General features: G+C 42.2%; 1 protein-coding gene across 1 annotated transcript in view; it reads right to left on the reverse strand.

Annotated features, from left to right (window-relative positions):
- Positions 1-7,623, reverse strand: part of CDH4 (cadherin 4) — a 417,701-nt gene extending 410,078 nt beyond the window's left edge. The window contains exons 1-2 of the mRNA XM_053993112.1: positions 7,474-7,623; positions 5,373-5,484 (exon numbers count right to left, since the gene is read on the reverse strand). Of these exons, the coding sequence (XP_053849087.1) occupies positions 5,373-5,484; positions 7,474-7,542 (181 nt within the window). The 5' untranslated portion in view covers positions 7,543-7,623. The remainder of the gene's footprint in view (positions 1-5,372; positions 5,485-7,473) is intronic.
- Between the last annotated feature and the right edge of the window lie 19,903 nt (positions 7,624-27,526).

Raw genomic sequence — 27,526 nt, forward strand, 5'->3', positions numbered from 1 at the left:
AAAAAACAGAAAAGCTTCAAGTCTGTTGTTGGAGAAGCAGATTTTTTCAGATAAAAATCAGTTAACTCCCCAGAATGCAGAAAAATGTAATTTTGCTTGGGTTTGAGGAATTTGGTTCAAAGCTCTGAACTAGAAAGCAATATATACAGTTATTAAACAGTGTAAGGGGATTAACTCTACAGAGTGTTATTGACTACTCCAGTCTCATTAACTGCAATTTTATTTAGATAAAAATGTCATCTTAAACATCATTTTTGTGTCAGAAGTTAGATCTGAAGAACAACATTAAAAATACATAGGCATCAGCAGTTCCCTGATCTGCAACAGCTCTTCCCGGGGTCTCCCCTGCAACTCATGATGGAAATTATGGTTTTGATTTTGCAATGTACCCATCACGAGAAACTGCTTTTCAAAGAAGTTGTCCTGTGGAATGTGAGAACTGCTTTCTGAGAGGCAGCTTCACTGGAGCTTGTACAAGCTGAACACAGAGAGCTGACTGACACCTGCCTGTCTTTCCTCCAAGAAAGGAGTGAAGAAAGGTGAGGGTGAGTTCTGGGCTCCCAGTGGCCGCTTTCTTACTTTCAGATGTTATTAGGGAACTGTAAAGTTAATTATGTGTGCAATAACTGCAGTAACTGCTTTTCATGCAGAATCACAGACCAGAAAATAATGAAAACACGAATGGAAAAGCTTCTCTGCTTTTCCCCACTCTGAGCAGCATAGAGAAGACACTGACTATTCCAGGAGGCTGCAGCAGAGCTGCTGCAAGCACCAAGCAACCCTAAGAGGTGCTCAACAACCTCACCCAACACCAGAACAAATCCAGCATTCCTCAGGCTCTTCCCTTTCCAAAAGCACCCTTAGGACACACCAGAGGGCACCTGGCAGGCACAGGCATGACTGTGGGAGGGCAGCCTCAGAAATCCACACGCTCTTCACAGCCACACCTTGACCTGCCTGTGGGAACTGAGCTCCTGCCAAAACTGAGAGCACATGGGTACTGGGTATTTTCTGGACTCTAAACCCAGGAAAAGTGGGAAGCCTACACCATCTACAGTATTCTCCACTATCCCAGGGAGATTGTGGATGTTGGGTTTTTTTGGTCTACACAGTCACTATTTTCTAAACAGCATTCACAGCCTTCCTAAGTTTTAATATTGGATGTGGTGAGAGCTAAAAAGGATGGAGGTTTTGAAATCTCAGTGGAGAGAGCAAAAATGCTTTTGACCATGAAGAACATCCTATCTCTCAAAAACTTACAAGAGATTATCTCCATAGTGAATTCTTCTAAAAAAAAAAAAAAAAAGTATTCCAATAAAGCTTTTATGTGTCTTGTTTTTAACCAAAAATCATGCTAGTAAAAAATCCTAGAATAGAAGCAATTACATTTTTATGCATTTGCATGAGCTTGGCTACCTTTGCTCAGAGCAGAACATGCTGGCAGAGTTTATTCATCTCCACATATGAAAATAAAGTATGCTGCCACACACTTGTCCCCAAACGTGGCTGCCCACACAAGAGAAGTTCCCCTGCTCCATCAGCACAGGCACTGCTCAGAGTGGACAAAGAAACACAAATCACTGCACATGAAGGGATGCACAGAAAACACAAAAAAGTGGCTCTGTCCCTCTTCTGCTGGTGTTGTCTGCTGCGAGTTGTTCCGTTTAGGTGTGTTTGAGAGGTGCTGGAGCCTTGGTGGGACCACACTGGAGAAGTAAAGCATTCAACACCCTGATGTCACCCCACCCACTCCCAGTCACCACAGCCTCACAGCCTGCCAAATAAACCTCAACTTCTCATTTTTAAAAAAGTTTTTTTTTTTATTAACTATAATCTTAAAAAAAACACTACAAAAAAATCAAAAAGGGCATAAAGCCAATAGCAAGAGTATCATATTGCACACCCCTTTCAGCATCCTACTCCTTCTTTCCCTCCTTCCCCAAGAGGCCACTGGTCTTCATCACTCCCAAACACTGAGTTCACAGCAGGAATCAGATCTCCTGGGACACTGCTGAACTGCTTCAGCGCAGCCCCACGTGTCCCTGCTCCCCACCCCTCAGGACCAATGTTCTCACCACGTTAAGTTACCATGAATAATTAACAAAGAGGAAAAGATCCCCGTGCCACAATTGTCCTCTGCCAAGCTGCAGACATGGAGATCTTTCCCTTAGGCTAAAGAAGAAAATACTTAACGAAGCTATCTTAAACATTATCATGCATCAGTGATCAAGACTAAGTTTATTATCCTGCAAACAAAGACAAAAAAAAGTATAACAGATTACACCCCAGTAGCTTTCATTAAGAGATGCAGTGATGGCATTTCTGAGGAAGGCACTGGCTCCACAAATCACCTCAGCTACCACCCCATCATCAGGCCACAGTGTTGGCAGTGATGTGCAGCGTGTGGTATTTGTGGCACTACTGGGGAAAACTATTTTAAGTCTAATTAACATGAAATTTTTAGAATGCAGATGCTTTTCATTTATACATAAAACAAAATGCCGTGACATTTCTCCCATACATTTATCATAAACAAGTTAATTACTGTGTAACAAATAGCTCCTGCTAGAATCTGTATGTTTTGAGCATGTTAGAGAGCTGACTCAGGCAAATAAGATGAACCACAAAGTAGTAGCTAATAGCTTACGGCATACTTATAATAAAACAATGACTCTGTAAAAGCTCTTGTTGTCAAATTAAGGCTAAGCTATTTCCATTGGAATAAACCAATTATAAGCAGTGATTATCTGTTTAAGTTGATTCAAACCTAGAATACTATAAACACTTTCATTTTGATGTATTCATAACAGTGCATACATTTGAGAACTGGATATTGCAAAGCTTAAAAGGGAAATGCTAGGTTTGTTTATTGCCACACAGCTCATCCCGAACCATGAACACCCAAACTTCTCCATGGTGTGGAGGAATTTCACCACCATGCTGTGGGCTGCATGCTTCCTAATTGCTGATGGACAAACCTTCAGGGATGAACTGTCCCAGGACTGCCCACCCTTCCTTCCTAAGGACAAGGTGGGCATTATCCATAAAAACCTCATGTTCGCTCCGTGAAATCCCCCGAGAGCCATCCAAGCTACAGACACACTTTTTCCAACCCCCAGATTCCAGGAAAGCACTGACAGGTGAATTTCTGCCTACTTTTTTTTTCTCTTTGGTGTTTTTTTGTTTATTTTTTGTTTTTTTTTTTTTTTTTTTAATTCAGGCAAACAGTCCCATTTGGCCTGCAGATGAATTGCTGAATGCTGATGAATAAGATGGTGGTGGCTGCTGGCAGCAGAGCTTTGCGTGGTAAGATGGTGTGAAATAGTACATATGTCAATCTATCAAACATGATAATGTAAGCAATCTGAACCCATTTTTGGTCTGAACTATTGTACAATACTTCACCCAGATGGAAGAAAGAGATAAACATTTTATGCTTCAGACACATCAAGTGCTAGGAAGTAAAATTAAACCTAAACTGGAAAACTACCAATTTTACATGCTAGAGTATATATAAAGAACAAAACAAGCATGAAGAAGAATTTTCTTGCCCATTATTGTATAAATTAATTAGATATATTTGCTTCCTATGATAAACAACAGCATGTATTTGACTGTAGATGAAAGGTGCAAAGATGATGGCTTACTTATTAGCAAACACAGCACTTGCACTTTTTTTCTTCCTTCTTTTGTTGAGAAAATGCTTTTAAATCATGGAACCTGTGACAATGTTATCAGGACATGAATCTTACAAGTGGGGAATGGATACATAATGTCCCCAGGGTGAATTCAGCCCTAAATCAGAGGCAGGGTTGCCATGACTAATGTAAAACTACAACTGGTCCCTAAAGGATAAAATCAAATAGATATATATTTTCATTCAAATCAACTTGACAGCCTGTGTGAATATAATTTCATATTTAGAAATTATCAAAAATGAAATGACAGCCACTGTGCTGTTTTGAAAGTCACAGCCATCTAATGCCTCTGAGCAGACCCTTCTGCTCCATCCCTGTTGTCCATCTCCATAAAAACAGCATAATTTATCAAGCACTAAACTGCAAAAAAACACTCTTCTGAGCGAATATATTTATGACACTGCTTTCTACAGTGCTCAGAGAACATTTTTTTATCAAATAATTTGCAAAGCTAAAAGAGCATGAAATCTACCCAGTTTCCAGACTGACCTGCCTTAAAGCCACCTTCACGTTTGGGAAAAATTGCTACAAAGTGTGGAAACTATTGGTATTTGGTCTCTTTAGGGCTGCATAATCTTGAGCTTGTCCATCTGAATTCCCTCTTTGGTTACCCTTCAAACTAAAAATAAACTCCCCAAGGTCTACTAATTAATGCCAGGCCAGTCAAGAGAATTCCTGAACAGCAACACTAAGACAACTGGGCACAGAAACAAAAGTGATTGCCAGCTCATGCAGAGCAAAAATGTCCAGTCCTGGATTCTGCTGAAGCCAGAGAGAACACTGACAACTCTCCCTCTCTTCTGAGGAAAATCAAAGTAACAGAGCAGGTGTTTGGTCTGGAGGAAGACAGAAATCCCAGCTTTCTGGCACAGAGACATGCACGTGAGTAAAATGTACTCAAGAAAACACTGCAAAATACAGTTATAAAGCCTTGAGTAGAACACCAAGTCCTGACGTGCTCCCCAACTTCCTGGGCTGCTGGGGAGGTGGGGGGGAGTGGGATTCTGGTTTTCAAACATTCTCTTGGAATAAAGTATTTTTCTGTGTCATGCAAATATAAAGTTTAATTATTTTTAACTTAAAAAAAGAGACACAGCAATACACAGGATAATCTACTGTTATTTGGATTATGAAGACATCTTAGAGTTTACAAGCACAAAAGTGGTTATAATCCTGCAATTACTATAAAGCTAATTGGTAGTTTCTTTTTGCCTGTGTTTTCATGTTGTCAGTGGGGCAGTAATGAAAATGAATGCCACATTTGTGAACAGAATGTCTGTAGGCTTGTTTACCACATTTCCAACAACAACGTCTGCTTTATCATCCATTTCAAAGCAGAGATAATTTAGGGATCTTTGAATTTCATACATAAAAATACTTTCTAAAATGCAAGATGCAGAGTTCCTTCAGACAGGGTGGGAGTGGGAGACTCAAGAGTGAAGTGATGACCTCGCATGGTGTAACAAACAATCCACCTGAAGCAGACAGCACACGGACTTGGAATGATTCATCTGTATTCAAAACTGTGCTCAGGTAAACCACTTAGTGTTTCACCCTCCTACAAACATAATTCTGCAGACAATTTCACCATCAAACCCAGCATCTTTAAGCCTCCTTTTCACCTCCTGAAAATACAGCTATTGCAGAAGCTATTAAGCTTTTTATTCCACTTACCTTTGAGTAACTTCTGCCCTTCCATGATATTCTGGGAGATGAAAGCTGTGTAGTCTTGTTCTGAGAAGCCAGGCTTGCATGTGGGTCTAACTGTAAGATCCCCATTGTGTGCCTGCAGAAACAAAACAAGGAAAATGCACACCATGACTTTCGTCCCTTGGGAAAACGTTCTGCACCCAGTGATGAAGTGTTTAGGCATGAGCAAACCTGAACAGTAAAGCAGTGTGCAAGTAGAAGTTGCTTGTGTTAGAGTGCCTATCTGTTGGAGTGGATCCATACTGTAGCTGCAAAAAATAAAATGGGCCAGCAATAGTTGCCTGACTACAAGAGAGCATTGTTTGTAGGAAGGCTGGAATACTGGGCACTGTCAGAAGAGGGGAGGAAACAAAGAGCAGCAATTCATCAAGGCGCTGTGCTCGCACTGGAGACACGCAAAGGCCTGATGTTGTAACACCCAAACCTCCGAGGTTTGCTACTGAGAAACTGGGCAGACCCCAGCATGGAAGGGCGAGAAACACAGGAGCCTGTGACCAGGTGAGGACACCCTTCCTTCCCCTTCACCCATTCAGCAGCATCCCAGGCTCTGCCTGCTGCTGCCTCTGGGACCCTCCAGGCTCTGCTCTTTCCCCTGGCAGTGGGAAGGAATGGAGGGATTCCCAATTAAAAACGTGACAATGCACAGAATTGTACACAACGTGCCAGCACCCAGAGGGAAGCAGCCAACGAAACACTCAGCTGCAACTTTGGGCTGAGCAGGGACAGGGCAGTCCAGTCACAGCAGCCCGGGATTCCCTGGCAGGGACGGTCCCAGACCCCAGCTCCAAAGGAACTCGCTGACAGCACACAAGCCCGTGATTTATGCGTGGAGAGTGCCAGGTGATTTACGCACTAACAAGCGCTGGTGGCAGGGGATTTCTAACGCGCCCGGGCTGTCGGCAGAGCCAGCCAGAGCATCGCTTAGCGATGCTGCCGGCACCTCCGCCGCCTCCGGAGCCGGCAGCGCCGGCTGAAGCCCGGGGAGCGGGAGCGGCGCTTCCCCGCAAAGTGCAACTCCGGGCGTGCACCTGCATCCCCGGGGGAGCATCGCAGCCCCCGCGCCCCCAAACACTCCCGCACACAGACAGAGCTGCATCAGACACACACAAGGGAAGAGGAGAGAAGGGTCCTTTCGGATGAGCTCAGTAAGCAGAACACAAGCCAATGTACTCGGCTTAAAATCACGCTCGGCAGACGGATGCCAGCTACTGCATGGGAAGCGCAAGGAAGCGGCGGCTCTCTTGGACTCTGACCGCGGCTGGCAAGATGTTGCCATTAGGAAACATTTCAAAGGGTCTCACCGAGGATAGCGGGCTTCGAATCTGAAATCGCCCCATTATTAGAGCGGTGCTCGCTAGACGAGAGCGCATCGGGGCTATTCCTGAGCACCCACCAGCCTCCACAAGGCTCGGGACATCCTCACGGATTCTACTTGGCACCGGGGGATTGAGGCAGAAAAATAAGCGGCTCTTGTTCCCGCAGCCAGCCTAGCCCGAAACCCAGCAGACGCCCGGCTCGCTCTGTACCACTGCAGCCACGCGTTCAGGCGCTTGTTGATGTTCTAAGAAACCCTTCAATTTCAGGCGGCGTGGGAATAAAACCCTAAAAATCCCAAACTTTCAGAGCATCATCCCCCCAGCACGATCCGGGCCCGCTCAGTTGGGTTTATGGGCTTGTAAAAATAAAAGTTAGGGGCTGCAGCGGGCGCGGGCGGAGCGGGGCTCGGCGGGGAGCGCAGCGCGGCGCGGCCGCGGGGGCTCCGCGGGGCTCGGAGCGGCTCCGCGCCGGGACGCGCCGCTGCCCCCGAAGTTTCTCCGGCGAGGCGCAGCGCGGACTGTACTTGTGCCGGTACCGCGGCGGCACCTGAGCGGCGGCTAAAAATAATAATAATAATAATAAAAAATTAAAAACTGCACAGCGGCCATTCGATTTTAAAAAGAGGAGCGGCGGAGCGGCGGGAGCTCCGCGCACCCGCCACCATCACCCTGACTCCCCAAGCCCGAAGTTGCCGCGGCGGGCGCGGAGGAGCCGCGGCGGGGATGGCTCCGCGCCCGTTTCCACTTACCGCCGCCGAGCCCCAGACGGGCAGGAGGAGCAGCAGCAGCAGCGGCCGCCGCCTCGGGCCGGCGCTCATGTCCGCGGCGGGCGGAGCGGAGCGGAGCGGTGGCGCAGGACAGCGCGGAGCGCAGCGGAGCCGAGCGGAGCCCGCCGGGTCCCGCGGCCGCTCCGGCTGCAGGTGAAGCGCCCGCCGCGCGCCGCCGCCGCCGCGCCCCGCCCCGCGCGCGGGCACGCGCCGCTTAAAGCGACAGGCGCCGCCCCGCCGCGGGGGGAGGAAGGTGATGATGATGGTGGTGATGATGATGATGATGATGATGGTGATGGTGATGATGGAGGGGGAAAGGGGTTCGGCGGCGCTGCCGCTTCCTCTCTCAGCGCCCTGCCGAGCTCCGCGACCCGCGGGAGGCTCGTCTGTCCGGAGAAGAAACTTAGGCGTCCAAATTGTGGCGAAGAGCCGGTGTGTTCCCGGAAGGAAGCCCAAAGCAACCAGGCAGCGCATGCAGAGATGATGGAGGGAGATCGTGGGTTCACATCGTTAAGGCTGGTCAGAGCACGGTGCTGATGATGCCAAGGCTGTGGTTTGATCCCCGCCACTCACTGAAGGGTTGGATTTGAAGATCTTCTGTGCCCCTTCCAGCTCAGATTTGGTGGTTCCCTGGTCATCAAATCCAACCATCAACCCAGCACTGCCGCCGTCGCCCCCAAACCATCACCCAGCACCAGATCCAGACACCTCTGAAACACCTGCAGAGATGGTGATTCCACCACTCCCCGGGCAACCCATTCCAAAGCCTGACTGCCGTAACAGAGACATTTTTTTCCTAATGTGTAATCTCAATCTCCCCTGTCTCAACCTAAGGTCATTTCCTCTAGCCCTCTTTACATGTGCCCACAAGGGAACAAGCAGTATATCCAGGGGAAAATTAACACAGCCCTGGAAACACACTCAGTGGGCAAAAAAACTAACACACCCAGGTAAAAACCAAGTGTACCCCATGAGGAAAAATAAAGAAAATATCTATATTCAGGGGTTCATGAGTGTATCATGTGAGGAGAGTAGAGCACAGGCTGTGAGGGATAGGTGGCGTGAGGGAGTAGTAGCAAATCCACAAAAAATTATGTACTGAGGAGGAAAAAAACTGATACATCCAGAGATGAAAAACTCAGGATAGGGTAGAGAAATGGGTAGTGCCAGGATTGCCTCCTCAACCGTATTTGTGAACCAGCCTGAGCCTGGCCCTGCTTTTTTTAGAGGAAAATACACTTGTCAGGCCTAATCCACATCCACATCAGTAGCAGAGGAAGCTAACTCCACTAAACTAGTAAATTTCTGGTGTAAAAATAAAGGCAGATCAACACGGGCCCAGAAAGTGAAACTTCAGTCAGTTTCACAGAGAACTGAAAGCAGTGGTTTCAAGCAGAGTGTGGCTCCTGCTCTTCTCCTACAGCAGGACACTGGCACCCAAATCCCATCCTTTCCTTCTCCAGCTCAACAAATAGGAATTCCCAGGCACGAGTGTTTTGTGCTTGTAAATCTGGCAGCAATTTGCATAAATAGATGCATATTATCTGATGTACGTGCAAAATCAGACATTGCAGCTGAAAAATCCGGCCATTAAACCATTCTGTTGGATTTGCACGTTTCCCAAGGAATGGGACACATAAATCCACTGGCTGCATCTTTGGCTATTGAGTAGATTTAATAGCATTGTGTTAACACCTAGAGACGTTAGCAAAGAACTGAGGCCTCATTGTATTGAGCTCTGTGGACAAGAATAATGAAAAGATTGTTCCAACCCCACCAATTTACAGTCTTAGTGGATTATGGGGTTTATTTTGTTTTTAAACAAGTATGTCTGAGTTTGTTATATAACATTAAATAAATGCCATCATTGTATTGAATTTAATGTAGATCCTTTTTTTATGAAGCACTTGCACAGAGGCAGAAATAGGTGAGTGACACTATCATAGGAAAAATAAATCCTAATATATATAAAAAAATGTGAATTATTTTCCTTTTATCTTTACCCTCACTTTCAAAGTTTGGAGCAGATTGTTCCAGGTTTAAGGGCAGTTGCTATTTAAATAGAACTACAAGTACTCTGGAGTCTACTGAGGAGGATATTTTGGATTTGGGGAACTACAGTGTGGATGTTCTTTTTCAAATACCTACGGCCAGTTATTTTGACTCTTGCTGGACTACAGCTGTTGCTGTGCAAGCGCTCGCTCTGCTTGATAACTTTGTTAATATGACAAGTTCTACAAGTATTATCAAAATAAGTCTGACACCACAACAGATTGTGAAGAAAAGGCAGAGCAGTAGTGAAAAAAAAAAAAAAAAAAAAAAAAAGAATTCTTCAACATGTTTACAGTTGATTTCTAATCTGATGGCAAATTGATTTTTTTCCCAAACTAGTTTGCCATCCCGCTTTTCTAAACTGTGGTAACAAACTGTGTGCTCAAGGAATGAGGCTGCAAATGGAGCTGAATTCTCAGTTGTATTTTCAGTAACAGTGGCCAGTGTGAAACAGCAGGTGCCTCCCAAACTGAGGTGTTTCCAGAAGGAGCAGAGGAGAATCCAGATCCATGTTCAGACAGTGGAAATCTCTGGTTCATGTGTGTGGTTGCTTTCACACAACCATTTTCATTCAACTCTTGACACTCCAATTAATTTTGGAAAGAATTACAGTTTTTCCAACTGATTAGCTATTATTTGAACTACCTCCTTCTTTAGCAGCACCTCACATGAAGTGCTTATAAAATGTCTTCCTTTGAATCTTTAAGGAAAATTAAAAATATGCCATTTACATTTTTGTACCTTCTGAATTTTTTCCCAAACTTTCAGATGGCAGGCCTGAGCTGGGCCTGAACATATGTTATTTGGGAGGGTTTGCTTCACTTGGAGTCTGCTGGGAGACTGGTTAGGAATTGGTGTTGTGGCACAAAAAGGAAATAGGAAGCTCCACCATCTAACACAGGAACGCTGCAACATGTGGGGCTGGCAGGATGAAGACACTTAAGAATGTACACATGCACAGGAAATCAACTTGCTAAACACCTCAAGAGCAAAACTGCTGATCCTAGGAGGCGACTTGCTGTACTCACAACACCCAAGAGAATAAAAGGCTCATAGATGAGACATCTACAGAGCTGACTGTGCCAGGATAACGAGGAGCGCAGAGCACACGAGGGATTTTCCCCTCCTTGATGCACAAATGTAATTCCTGCTGACAGCAGTGGGACTTGCACATCCACACCAAGGGGACAGTAGAACCCTTGGTGGAGGAGATGAGTATCAGATGTGAGCTGTGTGACCACGGAGAGGGAGCCAGGGAGAGGGAGGTGTGATCACTGAGGGACCGTACAACATACAATAAAATTGTCAAGCAGCCATCAAGTACGTGAAAGCATGGGAATAACAAATTAAATGGACAGGAGGTGAGAAAACAGAGTCTCAAGAGGCTTTTGCCTTCCTAGCTTAGGGCTGATATCTGAATTCCTTATCTGGGAAATATTCCCGCTGGCTTAACCCGTTTAATTCTCTGACAAGTAAATATTTCCCTGAACTCAAGTAAATAGTTGTGGTCCAGATGCCAAGGATAAAAAAGTGGTTTTATTAAAAAGTGTGATAAACAAGAAGAAATTAAATTAATAAAGTGTGCAGACCTTACTGTGGGTTTCTTCTGTATGATCTGGAAATTCTTTCTTTCAAAGTAGGAGACAGCTGGTGACCAGTGGTTTGGAGCCATTATTACTAATTTGGGTTTGTGTCAGAAGTAGTAACAAAGGACACAACAGGAAATAATGATGATTCTAGTTTGATAGATAATGGCAAATTATGTGTTTGTGACAGCAGTTCAAAAATGAGATGAATGAGCAATGCCTTCAGATTTAATATGCATTTGGGATCTTCTAAAGATGTGTAGGGAAGATGGGATGAGATTAAACTGAACAGAGAAGTGACATGTAAATCAGAGCTATGAAGAAATTATTGATCAGGAAAAGACTTCTACCAGGTCTTGATGGAAAACAACAGAAGAAACAAAGGATGCTCCTAAGTAGGAAGACCACAACCACAGAAGGAAAATAACTAATGGTAAAAGCTAGAGTTTGTACATTTAAGTAATTTTTTTAAGTAACAGTAACTGGAACTACATGAATAGTTGGGCACAGCTCAACATTCTGGATTGCCTATGATCTGGCTCCAGTACAAAATCTAAAGACAAAATGATGAATCACAGAGGAGAAAGTGACTCGAAGAAAGAATCCACAAGAAAGGCTGCACTGAGCAGGAATGGAATATGCTTCAGTCCAAGCTGATTCTATCCCTGCACGTGCTCCCTGTGTGCTGGAGTGGTGGGGGTGGCACAGCTATCTCCCTGGTCAAACAGCTCTTTTGAAATCACTTTTTCAGTCCTGCCAGACAGGCTGCAGTGCCAAGGAATTTGAAGCTCCCCTCTTTTAGGCTACCTGCTCACCCGCACATTGTGGATCCAAGGGATTCTTCTTCCCAGCTGGTCATGTGAATGGCACTGAGGAAAACACAGCTTCAGAGGCCCTGTACAAACCCTTCCTGCTCACTTAATTACACTGACCAAGGGAGGCCAGCTCTGGTGCAGTCTGACCTCCAATTATGAGGCACACTGTGGTCTCCTCACTGAGCTGTGCAGGCATTAGTGGCAGCTTGCCAGCAATGGCTATATTAAAATCAATTTCAAACTCCCAATTCCATGTCTCTTTCACCTAAGGTGAGGTAACACACCTTATAGTAATGCAAATATTGTAAAACAAAACTGACCTGTGCAAAACAATTAACAGTTGTATTCTCTTTTTTTTGGTAATTTTTTGTATTCTTGCAAAACCAAAGGAAAAAGGAAAAAGCAGACCAAGAGGCTTAGTAGATCTCTATCTTTGCAGTGGACTGCTGTTTAAAGAAGGGGTATTAAAAAAAAAAAAAAAAAAAAAAAGAAAACAGAAAAGCAGAATTAGTTTTGTTCTCAGAGTCACCAAAGAGAATAAACTGCAAGAGTTCCCTGACACAGCAGGCAGGCAGCTCCCAGGCTGCTCCATGAGGCAATGCTTGATATTCATGGAAACAATGAAATCTCACCAGATTTACTACAAAAAAAGAGATGAATAGCCAGTCCGTGATTTTACAAGCAGCAGGAAGGCCACAGATTCCCAGTTTCCCCAAAGCCTTCACAAACTTAAAACTGATTTTAAGACTCACCTCAGATGAGCACGTGTTTAAACAAGATTGTGGCATCACCTCAGGAACAGAGAGTTACCTGAAGGGTCGTCACCTGCTTTACCTGGAACAGCAATGGAGAACATTAGCAAACACTCACATAAACCCAGGGATTTCCTCCCCACCCTCTCTATGCACCCTCAGCAGCTCAGGAGGAGCCTGATCTTTTTTGCTTTTAGGAAAAAACCTCCTGTGCCTGTGATTTCCTGTGCCACTGGAATGCTCACTCCACATTCAGTCAGGTACCAGGGGAAGGGGGCAGGATCTGACCTGTCAAAACTTATGGTTCCTTAATTTTTAGTCATCACACGCCAGAAAACTCCAAATTAATATCAACATAAATAATAATTTTATTAAGTGACTGCTGAAGGAAAATGAGAATTTTTGAGACTTGCAGCTTGTTGTTGTTGTTATTGTTTACAGCAGCATATCTCATCACCATTGCATTCTTCTGATTGACTTGGCCCCAAATACATCGAAATGTTCACAGTAATGTAACTTATTCCAGTCCAAATCTCAAAATAAGTTACCCTGCAATAACCAGCAGTATTAATAAATGATCATTCTTTTACCTAGCAAAAACATGATGTTCAGATCCGCCTTTCTAATATTACAGTATATTCTTTTCTTCTTTATTAGAAAAATAAAATATTTTCCTCTGCAAAGATTGGTAAAACATAAATAGAAGTGATGTTCTAGCTCTCTCAGCCTTTTGTGGCACCCGGCTTGTTGGCATTCCTCACAAATATTTTTCCTCACAAATATATCCAACAGTTTCTGCACTGCAGCAGATACTCTAAATTGTGTGTGGTAAATGCTGAGGCAGAACTCCTCAGAGAAAGCCCCAGTTACCTGTTTAATATGAACTAATTTTCCGGAGCTGTCAGCATTTTTGGTCAAAAACCACCTGGAAGACAAAGCACTTTGCAAGAGACAGCTTTGACAACCTATGGATTTTAATAGTGGAACTGAAAGGAGAAGAGAACTTGGAGAGAGGGGAGAGAGAGGGAAAGATGTGCTCTTGTAAGGTTTTACTTTGTGACAGAATATCCCATACTCAAACTAATGCAGGATATTTCCAATTAAGAAAAGTAATGAAAAATTTACAGTGTTTGCCTCCTTGCAATTCCTGTCAAGTTAAAGATGTATACAAACTTTATTTAACTAGCTGAAGCAGTGATTTAGCTACAAATGAGGATAATAATATGATAATGTTACATACTAATACTAACATTACACGCCTCAGTGAAATAAAAGAAAGGGAACTATTTAGGAACACCATATGCATTAATAATATGGACCAACTGCGGGCCAAGAATAATAAAAACCAAAGTCTTCCACACAAGTCTGCATAAACAGAAAGGAAGAGAAAGTGTAGAGTGACAAGGGTTAAAGTTTTATCAACTACCATTGGTAGTCACCACCTGACTGCTGCTCAGCTGATAAAGGCTGATTTTGATGTTGGTGGAGTTCTGTACATGAAGAAACTGCTGCTTTTGCCAGTGTCTAGAAATGCCTGAACTCCAAAGATTAATTTTTCAAGTTCATGCATTCATCTAACAAGATTATCTACATTTATCCCATTTACTCTGGCCAGCAGATCCTGTGGTCTCACATCCCCTAATCCATTCCCAGCTGCACACAGGCTTTCAAGTCACACTGGAGCCGTGTCCAGAACACACAAACACCTGCTAAAAATATTGGTACATCCAAGACTGGGTAACCCCCAGCTGAAAAGCATTTTTGATCTCTTTGAGAGAAACCTATGAGAGATATTCCTGCACCATCTTTCGGTGTGAGCTACTGGCAGGCTTGTGTTTTTACTAAAGCTCATTTTAAGTGATTCTGATTGTGCTGATCCATCATTAGGAAATGGCAGAATTGTGGATCAGGTTTCATTGTAGCCCAGAAGCAGCACAGGATTTAGATGGGACATTTTTAAGATTTTAACAACAAATACAAATTATGTCTGGTGTAACCTGGACTTCACCTATGCAGATATTTCACCAGAATAATCGTTTGCAAGCTCATCCTTAAGTACTTTATGAGAGATAAATCTAATAACCTTTCTGGGAAAACCTCAGCAGGATGCAGACACTGTAATAATCTATATGCAAGCTACCACATTGTATTGTGTGCTGTCAGACAACTAAATTATTTTCTTCCAGATCTAACATAAGCTTCTGTTTAGTAAACATGATGAGAGTCAAACTTTTACATACATATATATATATATATATATATATATATATATAAAGTACTTAATTTGCATGCAAAATTGCCCTAAGTATGTATGCAAATAGGAAAACTCATGCACAGATGACTAATTAAGTGCATTTATGTGAGAAATTACCCAATGCACGCATGGAATCTCAGTAATTGTACACACATCTCTGTGAGCCATTGCCTTTGCAATTTGGACATGTAACTGATTGAAAAAATTGTTTCTCAGTACTGTGTTGGAATAACTGATGTGGAGCACACGGCCAGAAGTAGGACAGCTGAGGGGGCTTTGGGAAGAAACTGCAAAAGCTTGTGAGGAGCTTTGCAGTAAGAACAGAATTTGCCATCTCTACCATTACTGGTTTTTTATTCACTTGCAACCATCCTGTGCTAATCTGTGGCTTGAAGAGAGTCATATCTGTAAAAAAACAATCAGAAAAATAAAATCAGAGCCATGGCACAAGAAGTGGTGCCATTTAAATTAAAAATTAATTCTGTAGCCTGCCGTTGCCTGTCCAGTATGCGTTTTGGAAATAAACAGCAAATTTTACTTTGTGTGTCTTGATCAAGCTCCCTTTTGTCTCATCCAAGCAGGCTTTGTAGTACGACAGAGCAATAGCTCTCTGCAAGGTTCAGGGAGTTTTGGTGAGAAAAGGGATATCTATCTGTCTGTTTTAATTTTCCAGGCATTGATGTTATTATAAGTTCTGTTATCTCTAAACACTGATTAGTTCTCTTTATATCCCCAACGTTAGAAAGTTCATGCTGACGTTATTAAAATTCAATACAGAGAACAAGTTCTTTCAATATGATGTGATAAACATCCCTGACTTCAATGTCCTGCAGAGAAAAATACCTGCCCAAATTGTTTGGATATGCTCTGGCTGCTGAAAGCAGGGAACATCCTCAGCCTGCTTTGTGATGTTTTCCTATTTTCTGGTCATTGTGTTGGTATTGAGCATAACAGGTAGAGGAGCACCTGTTTATTTACCCACAACTCGAGGTCAAACGTTTCAATCAGCCACTAACACAGGCAAAATGTCTTTGTGGGCACAGCCAGATGTGAGGAGCAGAGGGAGGAGGGAGGCTGGGCAGGTTTGAGCTGGCGCTGGGGCTGGGATGCTGCCCTGGCCAGGGATGCTGAGCTGCGGGGACACAGCCAGCCTGCTGAGGCTCTGAGCCGAGAGCTGGGGCAGGAGGGGAGAAGGACGCGCTGTTCCAGGATGGTTTTACTCAGAACGAAGTTCCTCAGATCCGATTTCAGGAGGGAGGGTTTGAGGTCGGTTTCTGCCGCTAAGTGGTGCTCTAAACAGCGCAGCATCCTCGCGGTACCGAGCTCTCGGGGAGGAGCAAAGCAGGCACTGCCAGGCTGACCAGACTGATGCACACACTTAACAAGTGTCCATTACGCTGATTTAATCCTTCTGTGCCACCGGATAAATCAGGGGGAAGAACAGGCCAATCCGAAAGATTAAAGAAATCCAAAGATTGAGCCCTGCTATACAGTAGCTGAAGCAGAGGATTACAGAAAACAATTCTAATTTTTTAAAAGCTTTGTCTGCCTTCTTTCTGTTCCTTCTTAATTATTAGTATTGTTCTCTCCAAGTTTATGGTTCGAACTTGAAGTACTTGCTGAATAAAACTGAAGAAAACCACTTAATTAATACTTGCAATTATTCCAAAACTTATTTTTAAAACAGATGCTCCATATTTTATCAATTGAAAAAAAGAAAAGGAGAAAATAGTTTTTTTGGAGTACATAGCTACATGTACATCTAATCCTTCCCACCCTCCAAAAACAATGTAATTGGAAAACAGGGTGGAAATTTAGAAGGAGAATGCAAGCTTGCAATTTCTGCTCTCCTCAGTCCCAGGAGAAGTGGAAATGCAGCAGGCAGAGGAGCTGTTTTGGCATTTTGACACCCAAGTTTTTGCCAACAAAATTGGATTTATTACCTGGTGTGCAATAAGCCAATGGTTACACACTCAAGAGATTTATTTGAGAGTTGTGCAAGCCTGGATGCTCCGTGTATTCCACAAATCAAGCAGCACCACTGGGCTTTTCATGCCTTTATTTATACACAGAAATTTGGATTTAGTGACTTTCCAAGTACAGCCCCTCTGTGATGGTTGGTTGATATTTTCTGTACAGATTACATAACCTCAGCTGACACCTCCACATGCCCAGGGGAAGGGTCTGCACCCGGGAAAGGTCTGCAGGTGTGATTTTCAGTATTATAATGAACATATTCAAGCTTAGGATCCATGGACCTTGAGTGTTTTGCTAAATTAGCAATGTGTACAGAGATCTACATCAATATCTTATGTTAATACACCCCCAAGGCTTGTTAATTCCTGGATGTCCTGACTTAGAGATGCAGCTGCTCTGGTTCCACTGTTTAGATCTTTCCTTTCTTGCTGATTGGAAGTGCACAAAGATCTTATGTCACTATTGGACATGAAATTATTACACAGAAGCTTGGTGAGTTCGAGAGAAAAAGAGCCAATTTTATTTCTGATTTTGCAATATATAGAATTCCAAAAGTGACAGTGGATTGGAGGATGAAATTGCCACTTCTCCAACTACACAGGTCAAACTAACAGTCCATCAATTCTCTCCTCCCACAAAGAAGAATGCAAAACAATCATTATTTACATGACAGTGCGTGAGAACTCCAGTAGAAATATGTAGACATTATCAGAAGGCTAAAGACATTTTATGAGAACTTTAAAACTTTCAAAATAACTATAAAAGAAAACTTAACACTTTTAAAGATCAGGGCAACAATTTTACATCAAGGAACATCCTGAATTAAGATAATCTTGACAAATTCCACATTTTGCAGTGCTGTGAGCCCTTGCCCCAAGCAATTCTGCACTCATGGTGCCTCTCAGCCTGAGGGTCCTGGGGAAGGATCAGTGGGCAAAGCTGTGCAGTCCCAGAGGCTCTAGTTCAGGAGTCTGGAACCTTCTGTCCTGCTTCATAGGAGGAGGAGGAGGAATTTCTTTAACCCCAGTCCATGGAGGAGTTTACTCCTTTTCTCTGCCGTGGGTCTGTCGTACAAGCTGAAGGATGGAGAGCAAGGGTGGCTCAGCGAACGCTCAGGCGCTTGGATCCATCTCTTGGTGGATTTCTCAGCTCCTGAGGGAGCAGGTTCAGTGCTCTGTGCCTCCACACCCCTCAGGGGCTGTGTCTGCAGCCAGGCCCAGCTCAGCCTGGGAGTCAGCACTTTTTAGCAGATCTGAGGACCCCAAGACATTGCCTCACACTGAAACCTGTGTGAGCTGCTCTGCTGAGCAGAATCCTTTCAAAAAGGAGGTGGAATTTCTGCGGAGAGGATTAGTGCCTCTTGTGAACTGTATTTGTGTGCAGGGTGCTGGTTTATTCACAACATTCCCTGAGAAGTGCTTTAAATCAAGAATCAAAAGCCGAAAGGGTATCAAAGCTGTACAGGAACTGATTACTACTATAAATTTTGCTGAAACAAGCTGATGCTTTGCTGATTCTTTGGTCTTTTTCTGGTAAAAATATGTCAGTGTTAACTCATAGCATTGACTTCTCTGTTTTTTTTTTTCATTTTTGTTCCATGAGATTATTTTTAGCTGCTGTGCATTAGCTCTGCTTCAGAAAAATATTCAGGTAGAGGTTGCAGCTTCTTCCTGGAAAAAAACAAATGATTTATTGACAGAAATGCAACAATTCCAGTATATCCATAAAATTAATGTCACATGACCCCTTCCCCTCCCTTTTTGAATGGTGTTGAGACAGGTGTTAGAGACACATGTGAATTTCTCAGGAGAGAAAGAAATATTACAGGTAAATCAGCTTTATACCAGAAAATCCGATAGAAATGAGTATAACAGCTGTAAAATAAGTAAACTCTTAACAGAAGAAGGAACCATTTTCAATATTAGAGGAAGTGGCCAAAGTACTCAAAGCAAATTTGCATTAGTTATTTATATTATAGAATATTTTCTGAGCTCCAAACAATGGTAGGGAACAGCAGCTGTCCAAATTGTCCTCAAGAGAGAACAGCAGAAATGCAAAATTCAAATGCCATGAATAGGGTCAGGTACAAGTCCAGAAACAATGTGGCTCTGGCATTTGCATTTTGTGGGCATGCATTTACATATTTAGAAATAAATTTATAGCGGTCTACAATTTCTCTGGGAAGTTTTTGAGTTTAGCTGTAGCTTCACCATCAGAAATCCTGGCCCCTCAGGTTTTCCAAGATTTAATCAGTGCATGTCAACTCCAATATCTTTTTTGAAATCCACTTTGCCAAGGCCAGCTCTGTGTGGTGGCATCAGTCTGGCTGCCTTGTCTCTCTGCCTTTCCCACTGTTCATGCACTTCCTTCTTTTACTTGAACAGACCTTTTCCTCAGAATAAATCCAACTGTAAGCAAGCTTTCTGAGCTGCTATCTTACTGTTTATCTCCAAGGAAATACCACAAATTCAGTAGCAGTGACCTCAGTTCTTCACCTGAATTTCAAATTGTCAGCTGACTTTCTGATATCTTTTTTCTTTATATTTCTGTTGCCTGTAAATTTGCCCTCGGATCTTGCTATGTACAATTAACTCTGGTTTCTGACATCACCTTTCTGAACATGTGAGATCCAAAGAGAGAAAATGTTCAATTTTTAGCTCCTTTTGTCCTGTTTATGCACAACCTGGGTCAGACACTGCTCCCACAATTCCAGGAGCAAACATTCCAAAATGAGGATCCCACCCATCCAGCTATCCCAGGGAAATTAATCTTACTGGGAAATTAATCTGATTTTTTTTTCCCACTTGCTCCTGGCTGGACCAGGAAAGAGGTTCAAGAATGTCTTCATTTCAGAGACAAGAGTCACACACTCTGTGAATCTTGTCATGGACTGCTTTATTCCCAAAAAATATTTGGAAAAAACAATACCACTTACATTTAAAGAAAAAAAATCAAGGGAAAAATTTGAAAATGTGGCTTTGTATTACTTAGAGACTAAGATTTCCCAGTGTTGGATTCACTAAAAACTTGTTTAAATATTAGACTTAATTCCTACAGTGGTAGAAGTGGATAAGGAACTTCAAAACCCCAGTTTAAACCTGCAAGAAGCTTTCTGCTAAGAAAAAATAGGGATAATATCTTTGGAATATAAATTAAGCACTGGGTAGGTTCCCCCCCACCCCTAGAATGTGTACATCTTGTACATTATTCTACAAACTATAGACCAAATATTGATTACAAATTGAAATAAAATACAAAATGACATTTATGCCAAGTATCATAAACAACCTGATATCCTCTCATCTCTCAGAGTTTGTGGAGAATGGAGACAACAGGATTTCCTCACAGCAACTATAAAAAATTTAAAGAGTAGGATCAATATCAGAAGAGGAACTTCTACGTGTACAATTCCAGCTGAAATAAAAGGGAAATATTTGTGTTGAACTCCCTGCCTAGGGCTTTAATTTGCTGTATACCACCATGCATTACGGCCTCTATTAATTATCTAATTGAGACATTTATATGGTCATCAGGCAAGTGGGGACCTGGAGAGAAATCCCTAATTAAGACTTTGGAGTTTGATAAGAGGCTGCTACAGCACGGTGATAAAACACTATTTTTGTCTTATCTTATGAATGTGTCAGGGCAGATTATGTTAAATGCTACCTACATGCATAATCAGATGACATATCTCTGGCAAGGCCCGCAGATAACAGTCTGCAAATGCACATTTATTATTTTACAGTTCAGACTGTTAAAAGGAGAACAAAACTTGTAGATCCAAAAGTGCAGCAAGTCCACCTCGGCCCTGCCCAGTGTGTCATGCCATGGGGGTGTCCCTTGGGATTTGGGGACAGAGTTTTTGGGGTGTGCTGAGAGGCAGAGCAGCTGGAAGGCAGCGCCTGGAACCACCCTGCTGGCTCTGGATTGCTGAACTCTCCAGGCACTCCCTTCCTGCTCCCTGGCACAGGAGGTGGATTACAGACATTGGAAATACAATTATGCCCAAGGAATCCCTGTCTGAGTGCCCCTTTTAACCCTTCATTGCCTGCCCAAAGAGAGGGGAACAAACAGGGCCAGTCAACACTGCACACCTCACCTCGTTCAGAGTGCACTCCCCATTTCTTGGCATTGTGAGTTTGTTGTGAATGCTGAATACATAATGCAAAAATAGCAGCAGTGAAGATTTTTTGGGTTTTTTTTTTTTCCTTGACAAGTTTTCTGGGAAAATCCAGAGCTGCTCTGTTTTTTGTACGCTGCTTCCCCATCCATATTCTCATCTGCAGGGTTGACTCAAATAATAGCATTCACTTCAGGATTTCTTTCCTCATTGGTGCTTTGAGGTCTCCAGGAGGATGGTCAGCTCTACCACCAAAGCAGAAGAAAGCCAATTCAGAGAACAAAACATACATGACAATTGTTTTTAGTGTTTTTCCTCCTGCTGTCATCCAACACTGCTGATATCAGTGCTAAATCTCCTGCCATATCTTTCATTGTTGGAGCCTTGCTCCAACAATGGAAGAAAATGTTTACAAGGTTTCTATATATGCATATATTTATATAAATACATATATAATGACTATATGCATTATACAACTATACATTTATACAGGCACACACACTAAATTTAACACTGCAATTGTAATTTGGGATTATTCAAAGCCTGCATTATAAAACTTCCACAACCTTCTACCTGGATAATATCTTTTTTAATTTTCTGCTATTTATAGGCATGCATAATACAAACTGACAAGTGCTAGAACTGCAAAAAAGAGGTGAGAAACAAGGACCAAAGGTCCTTGCTAAGTAGCAGGATGAAGGATGGCTTAGTATAATTTTGCAGAAGGATTCAGTTTTACAGATTTCCAAACAAGAAACATGGATATTAATGGGTGTTTGCAAAGAGCAAACTCAGTAACAGTCCTAGTCAATTAAAAGTACATCAAGTATTAATGTCGTGTCCCCTGGTTTGTGTTTAAGGGACTGTGGAGACCAGTGTTTAAATCCCAGGAAAAAAAGTCCAATCTTGTTCTCAAACCCCCTATTTGGAGCTGTCATCCATTACCAAACATCACTTCATTAATATGCAAAAGGTTTCTACATGTTTCCCAAAACATTGATTAGGTTCAGGGATTTAGGAGAGCTGAGTTTCTGTCTCTTAGAAACTCAGAAACATCTCAGCTCTGTCCTCTCACTCAGTGTCTCCTTCTCCCTGTGCAAACAGGGCTGCGAGGTGGCGTCAGCATAAATCCATCAGATTCCCAGGGCCTGGATGCTGCTTGTGATGTGCTCCAGGTCCACAGCTCTGTCCCCTGAGAGCTTGGGAAAAATGGGAAATTAATTGGAAGCACAACAGAAGAATAACAGCTCAAAGCTGCACACACCTGGCTGAGGTGTGAGCCAGGAGCTTCCCCACAGTGATGGCCCAGGCATGGCAAAGACCTGGCCACAACAACTGACACGTTTCTAGTTTCCAGATGAGAAGGAAAAGGAGAAAAACAGGAGAAAAAAGGAGAAAAACCACTTGTGAAAACTTTATAACCCCTCTACTTCTCATTTAACATGACCACTGCATGTCTAAATAGGCGATGGAATGAACAAGATCCAACAAAACCTCTGTGGGTTTGATTGATGGAGTGCCCCAAAGTAAAACACTCATTCTGAAAAGCTGAAGAGAAATGCAAACTTTTAATAACATTTTCAAATTATTTAATCATACAATCAGGCCTGACCTTGTTCAATATGAAACTTCATTACAGCCTGGAATGTTAATATGGAGTTCCATAAGCACCATAAATTACTGGTTTCTTCAATGATGCATGGGCCTGTCCTGATGTGGCCAACTGCAATTTTAATATTTTCTTAAGAAATGAAGAAATGAAGAATTAGCAAATAATGGCATGATCCTGAAATTACTGTTCTAGGGATCACAGTTTATTAATTGGCTAAAAAAGAGGAAGACATTACTCATTTCCATAGATAAGTGATGTAGGCAGTCATTTTTTGGGGGGGTGGAGGGAAACCGTACATGCTTATTTTTGAATAGATCCATTAATATGTCAATTGACCTACCTTTCTGCACCATGACAGGTCTGACAGTCAATGAAGGAATTACAACTGGCAATTTCACCATCAGAAACATTTTTTTTTTGTACACAACTAGCACCTTGTAACAACTTAAAAATGGTATTCATTGTTTGAAAAGGGCAAAATAAAACCACTTGCAATATTGACTGACAGAGATTCTTATTTGGTGCTTATTATTTACAATAGAACAAGGAAAGTGCACGGACAATTTAAATGGCTTGAAAAATCAGGGAAACAGAGTCCAGTGAACTTTTAGACCAAAAATGCATTTTGTAAAAGACCTGCAATGACTGTTTGTTTGGAATAAAGAAGGGAATGCTGGAATCTTGGTGGTCTTGAGGAACAGTCCAGTTCAGTCCCTCAGTTTGATGGTTCTGTAGATTTCAATAGGACTGGATTGAAATATAATGTTCTTTGCTTAATTGCATATCAAAGCATGATAAAAAATTGTAATTGTGGGTCAGACACTGGCCCAGGAAACCTTCCCCTTCATGTCTTAGCACACCTGTGTTTGCTGAGGTCTGAGGGTCTGTGGTGCAGGGTATTCCAAAGATGAACTGTTTGCTGGCAGCACTGAAAAAACAACAGCACAGGCCTGGAAACAAAGCTAATCAAACATTCTGCAGCACTTACAAAATAAAATTGCATTTTGTCATACGATTTATATAACGAACAGCATGGAAATGTGGAGATTCAAGCAGCTTGAATGCTCAATTAATTCAAGTTCAATTATCATTATGACCAGCACTATGAACCTCCTCACCATCCCTTTCCCCCCACCTAAATCTCTGTTTGTAACCTCTTCTGCATTCTTTTAAATCTGTACCAGATTAATTCAAAAAGCATTTAATGTAAATAAAACACACACAAGACAGTTCAGCTTTTTTTTCTGTGATGCTCATCCAAGGCTTTCCTTGCCAAGAGGCAGAAATACGGAGCAATATTGTGCAGAAATCTATAATTTCCTCTACAATAACCTCGGTTTGCTTTGTTTTTTATTTTTTTTTAAATTTCTTCTGGCCATGAGACAACATCAAGAGTTTTCATGGGTTTCATTGCCCAGAACTAATTGATTGGAAAGCACAGTAAGTAAAGAATTTCATTGTTTTCAACCACAATATTAAACAACTACTTAGCAAAGGGCAAGAATAATGGAGAATAATTATTAACTGGAGAAAATATTCAGAACACATGGTAAAACAAATAATTAGGCACAATTGTGCCAGTTCTGTGAATGTTTTACACTGCCTGCAATGAACTCCCGTTTGAAAGCTCAGTTTTACACTGGGCAATGGTTCAAAACCCAGAGACACATCAGTCCCAGGCAGGAGCTCAGAGAGAAGTGCCAGACTGTAACTGACTGACAGCACTTCCCACTGCAATCTGGGCTTGTCTTCGAGAGCTTCTACTCAGCTCTGCTTCAAATCCAACTTCATTTAACGGAGGAATTCTAGCGAGGTCACACGCAGGCGGGGCAGGCAGACACCAGCGCTCCTTTGGGCTGTTGTACCATCACACATGGGAGAGTTACAGGAGAGAAATGCCAGATTCCTTCTGTGGCAACAACCTCACCAGACAGAACTGCCACAAAACCCAAAATGTTGGATTTGCAGCTGCTAAGCCACGGCATAGTCTCTTTGTGAAGTCCACTACTTGACAGTGTGGCTGTGCTCTCACATTTATCTTAGGGCAAAAATGTAACTGGAAGAACAAATAGAAGGGAAAATACAATTGGACAGTGCACTGGCAATTACAGAGCTGAGAATTAAAGCTACAGAGGGAAAAATGTGTTTTGGTGATGAAAGTCATCTCTAGAGTTACAATTAAGATGAAATTTATTGCCACTGCTTAACGTCGGTTTTATATTTATTCATTCTGATAAAAAATTATATCCTGGATCCAAAGCTTCATCTTCCAAAGTTGCAGAATGAATGTAAATTAAATATTTGATATAAAGTCTTTTTAAAACCCACAAAAATTACTCAGTTTACTTAAAATAGGACCCAGCAAAATACAAAGCATGGTATCAGATCCCATAATGAAGTCTTTCAGTTCCCTTGAACTCCCTGCATTTAATATTAAATAGAAAGGACTAACTTTTATATTTGTTTCCTTCTGGTATAAACAGACTGTGTAATGAGCTGCTGTGTGATAGGAACTGAATGTCACTCAGAAGGCAACACATCCCCAGCTCACTGGTGGCTTTGCCCCTCTTAATCTTCACCTTATATCTGAGATGTTCTTTCCCTTTTTCAGGGATGCTCATTATGTATCTGTTACTCATTCACTTTGCTGGATTGGAATAAGTATGGACTTCTAGATATGACATAATCTACCAAAAACTACTAGAGGAATGAATATTATTTGCTGAAAAGCCTCCTGCTCCCGAACAGCTTGTCAGTCTGCTCGCTCCTCAGAGGTCTGTTTCCCCATTAGTGCACATTTCCCCAGCTGAAGATTTAAGGCTTTTTTTTTTTATCACTGTCACAATAAAAAAGAGAGGAAAACGAAGCAGGTGGTGTCTTTCTAAAGTCCAAGTGTTTTTTAATGATCGTTCTCTATTTCTTCAAGTGCAGAAATTTCAATTCTGATTAAAATGAAAAAATGACAAGCCATTACAGACAGACCTCCATTCTCCAAAGGCTCCCCTCTGAATACACAATATGTTTTCCTATATAATGCATGCACCATATTTCAATATTAATTATAGGAAGGTCTCTTTGGGGTCACATGCTAATTATATCTATTTAGAATTTATCATGCTACTTCCAATATAATGTGCTGTCATTGTGTCCTGTTGTTTTTCCTTGCCTGAGGCAGAAGGAAGCTACAGTAAACCTGAAAATAGAGGCAAGAAATGTTCATTTTAGAACATATGGGGTGAAAGCTGCACTAAGGGCCCTGCCTAGTGCTCATTGAAATCAGCAAGAATCATTATGTTAACCTCAAGGGAAAAATGATTTGAATCTGTTAAATGTGTACAGTTCTATCTGAGGGGCTCTGTGCATCTCTCAGTGTAATGAAATGGTTGTGCCACAACCCACTGTAAATAATCAGGGAAGCATCCAGCATCGTGCCAGGGAGGAGGAGTTTGAGCTGTCCTGATTCTGACGGGGTTAGACTGGTACTGAAAGGCCACAAGAGAAAGAAGAATCAAAGCCTCTGTTCCAAATCATCTCGAGTGTGTTTGGTATGTTCATCTATGGCAGTGTGGGATCACAGGGTCTGTGCAGGAGGCAGTGACAGTGGGGGTTTGTTAACCAACCCCTGTACTGCAGCACTGGATTCAAATATGTCACATTTTAAAAATTCTCCCTCATTACAAGATACGAGCACATTTGCTGATAAACACTTACTGTATTTATAATTTTCTTTTATAATGACTGGTATAATTCTGTCTGCATTTTCCAATCCAAGGCATCTTCTCTGTGTGAGGAATTCTCCAAGTTCCTTGCACAAATCACAACTAAAATTAAATGGTGCCTCGTTTAAGCCACCACCCTATGAACACACAACCACATTTCCAGCCTTGCCACCTATGTACAATTATTAATGCTAGAGACTTGCATCTGTTTTCCAGAAATGGGTGCCTGCAGGATTAAACATGGATAACACATGGAGAAAAAAATCCGGGCACCAAAGATAAGCATCTTGGCCTAAATTATACCTCTTGTGTTTCCTGGCCTCCTAAATTGTTAATGCCCCATTACCAGGCAGCAGTGACACAAATCAGACAGTCAGGGACTCAACACCTCATCCAAATTTCCACACATCCTTTCAACCCAATTACTGCAACTGGTGGTCCTTTTACCTTCTGTGCCTTTCTGTGTCTGCATGAGGACTTTTCTAAACACACCTCTCAGTATTTAGGTGGTGCCTGTGAGTAGCCTGACTCCTAGAATAAGACTCACAAGATACAAATGTGAAATGACATTTGCATATCTATACCTCACTGTGGTTACCTTTTTTTGAAAAAAAAAAAAGTGTATAATGAGATGTTTTCAGAGCAAGAAAAATGTTAACATCCAGCCCACTAACTGTATATTTTTTATTGATAGGTCTCAGCACAGAGCAAACTGATATTCAAGTGGAGAAAATGAATTATCTGGAGCCAAATGTAATTTTATTTTAGTAGGCCAACAATCAATAGAAGAAATGCACAGTCATTTCAGTAATTGCCACAGCTTCATGACAAATACTTCCTAGAAACTCCTGGCTAGGTGATCTCAGCATCCAGGGTTACTGAGGTCTATCTTTAATGCAGGTTAGCTCAGATGTTCAGAGGCACATGCAAATTATGCAAGCATGTGGGCTATTTAATTTTAATATCCAAGGTCATGAGTCAGATTGTCTCATGTTATGTAAAAACCTTGTGGTGGAAAACGGAGCTGAAGTGTGAGAATTTCACTTTAGTTACCTGCATAAAAGTAGGAAAGCCAGCTAAGCTGGTAAAACCCCATATGAGGACAATTCTCCCAAGGTCTAAAGGCACAAGACCACCTTCCACATAGA

The sequence above is a fragment of the Vidua macroura genome, chromosome 17 (assembly GCF_024509145.1).
Source record: "Vidua macroura isolate BioBank_ID:100142 chromosome 17, ASM2450914v1, whole genome shotgun sequence".
In the NCBI taxonomy this organism is placed as follows: Eukaryota; Metazoa; Chordata; class Aves; order Passeriformes; family Viduidae; genus Vidua; species Vidua macroura.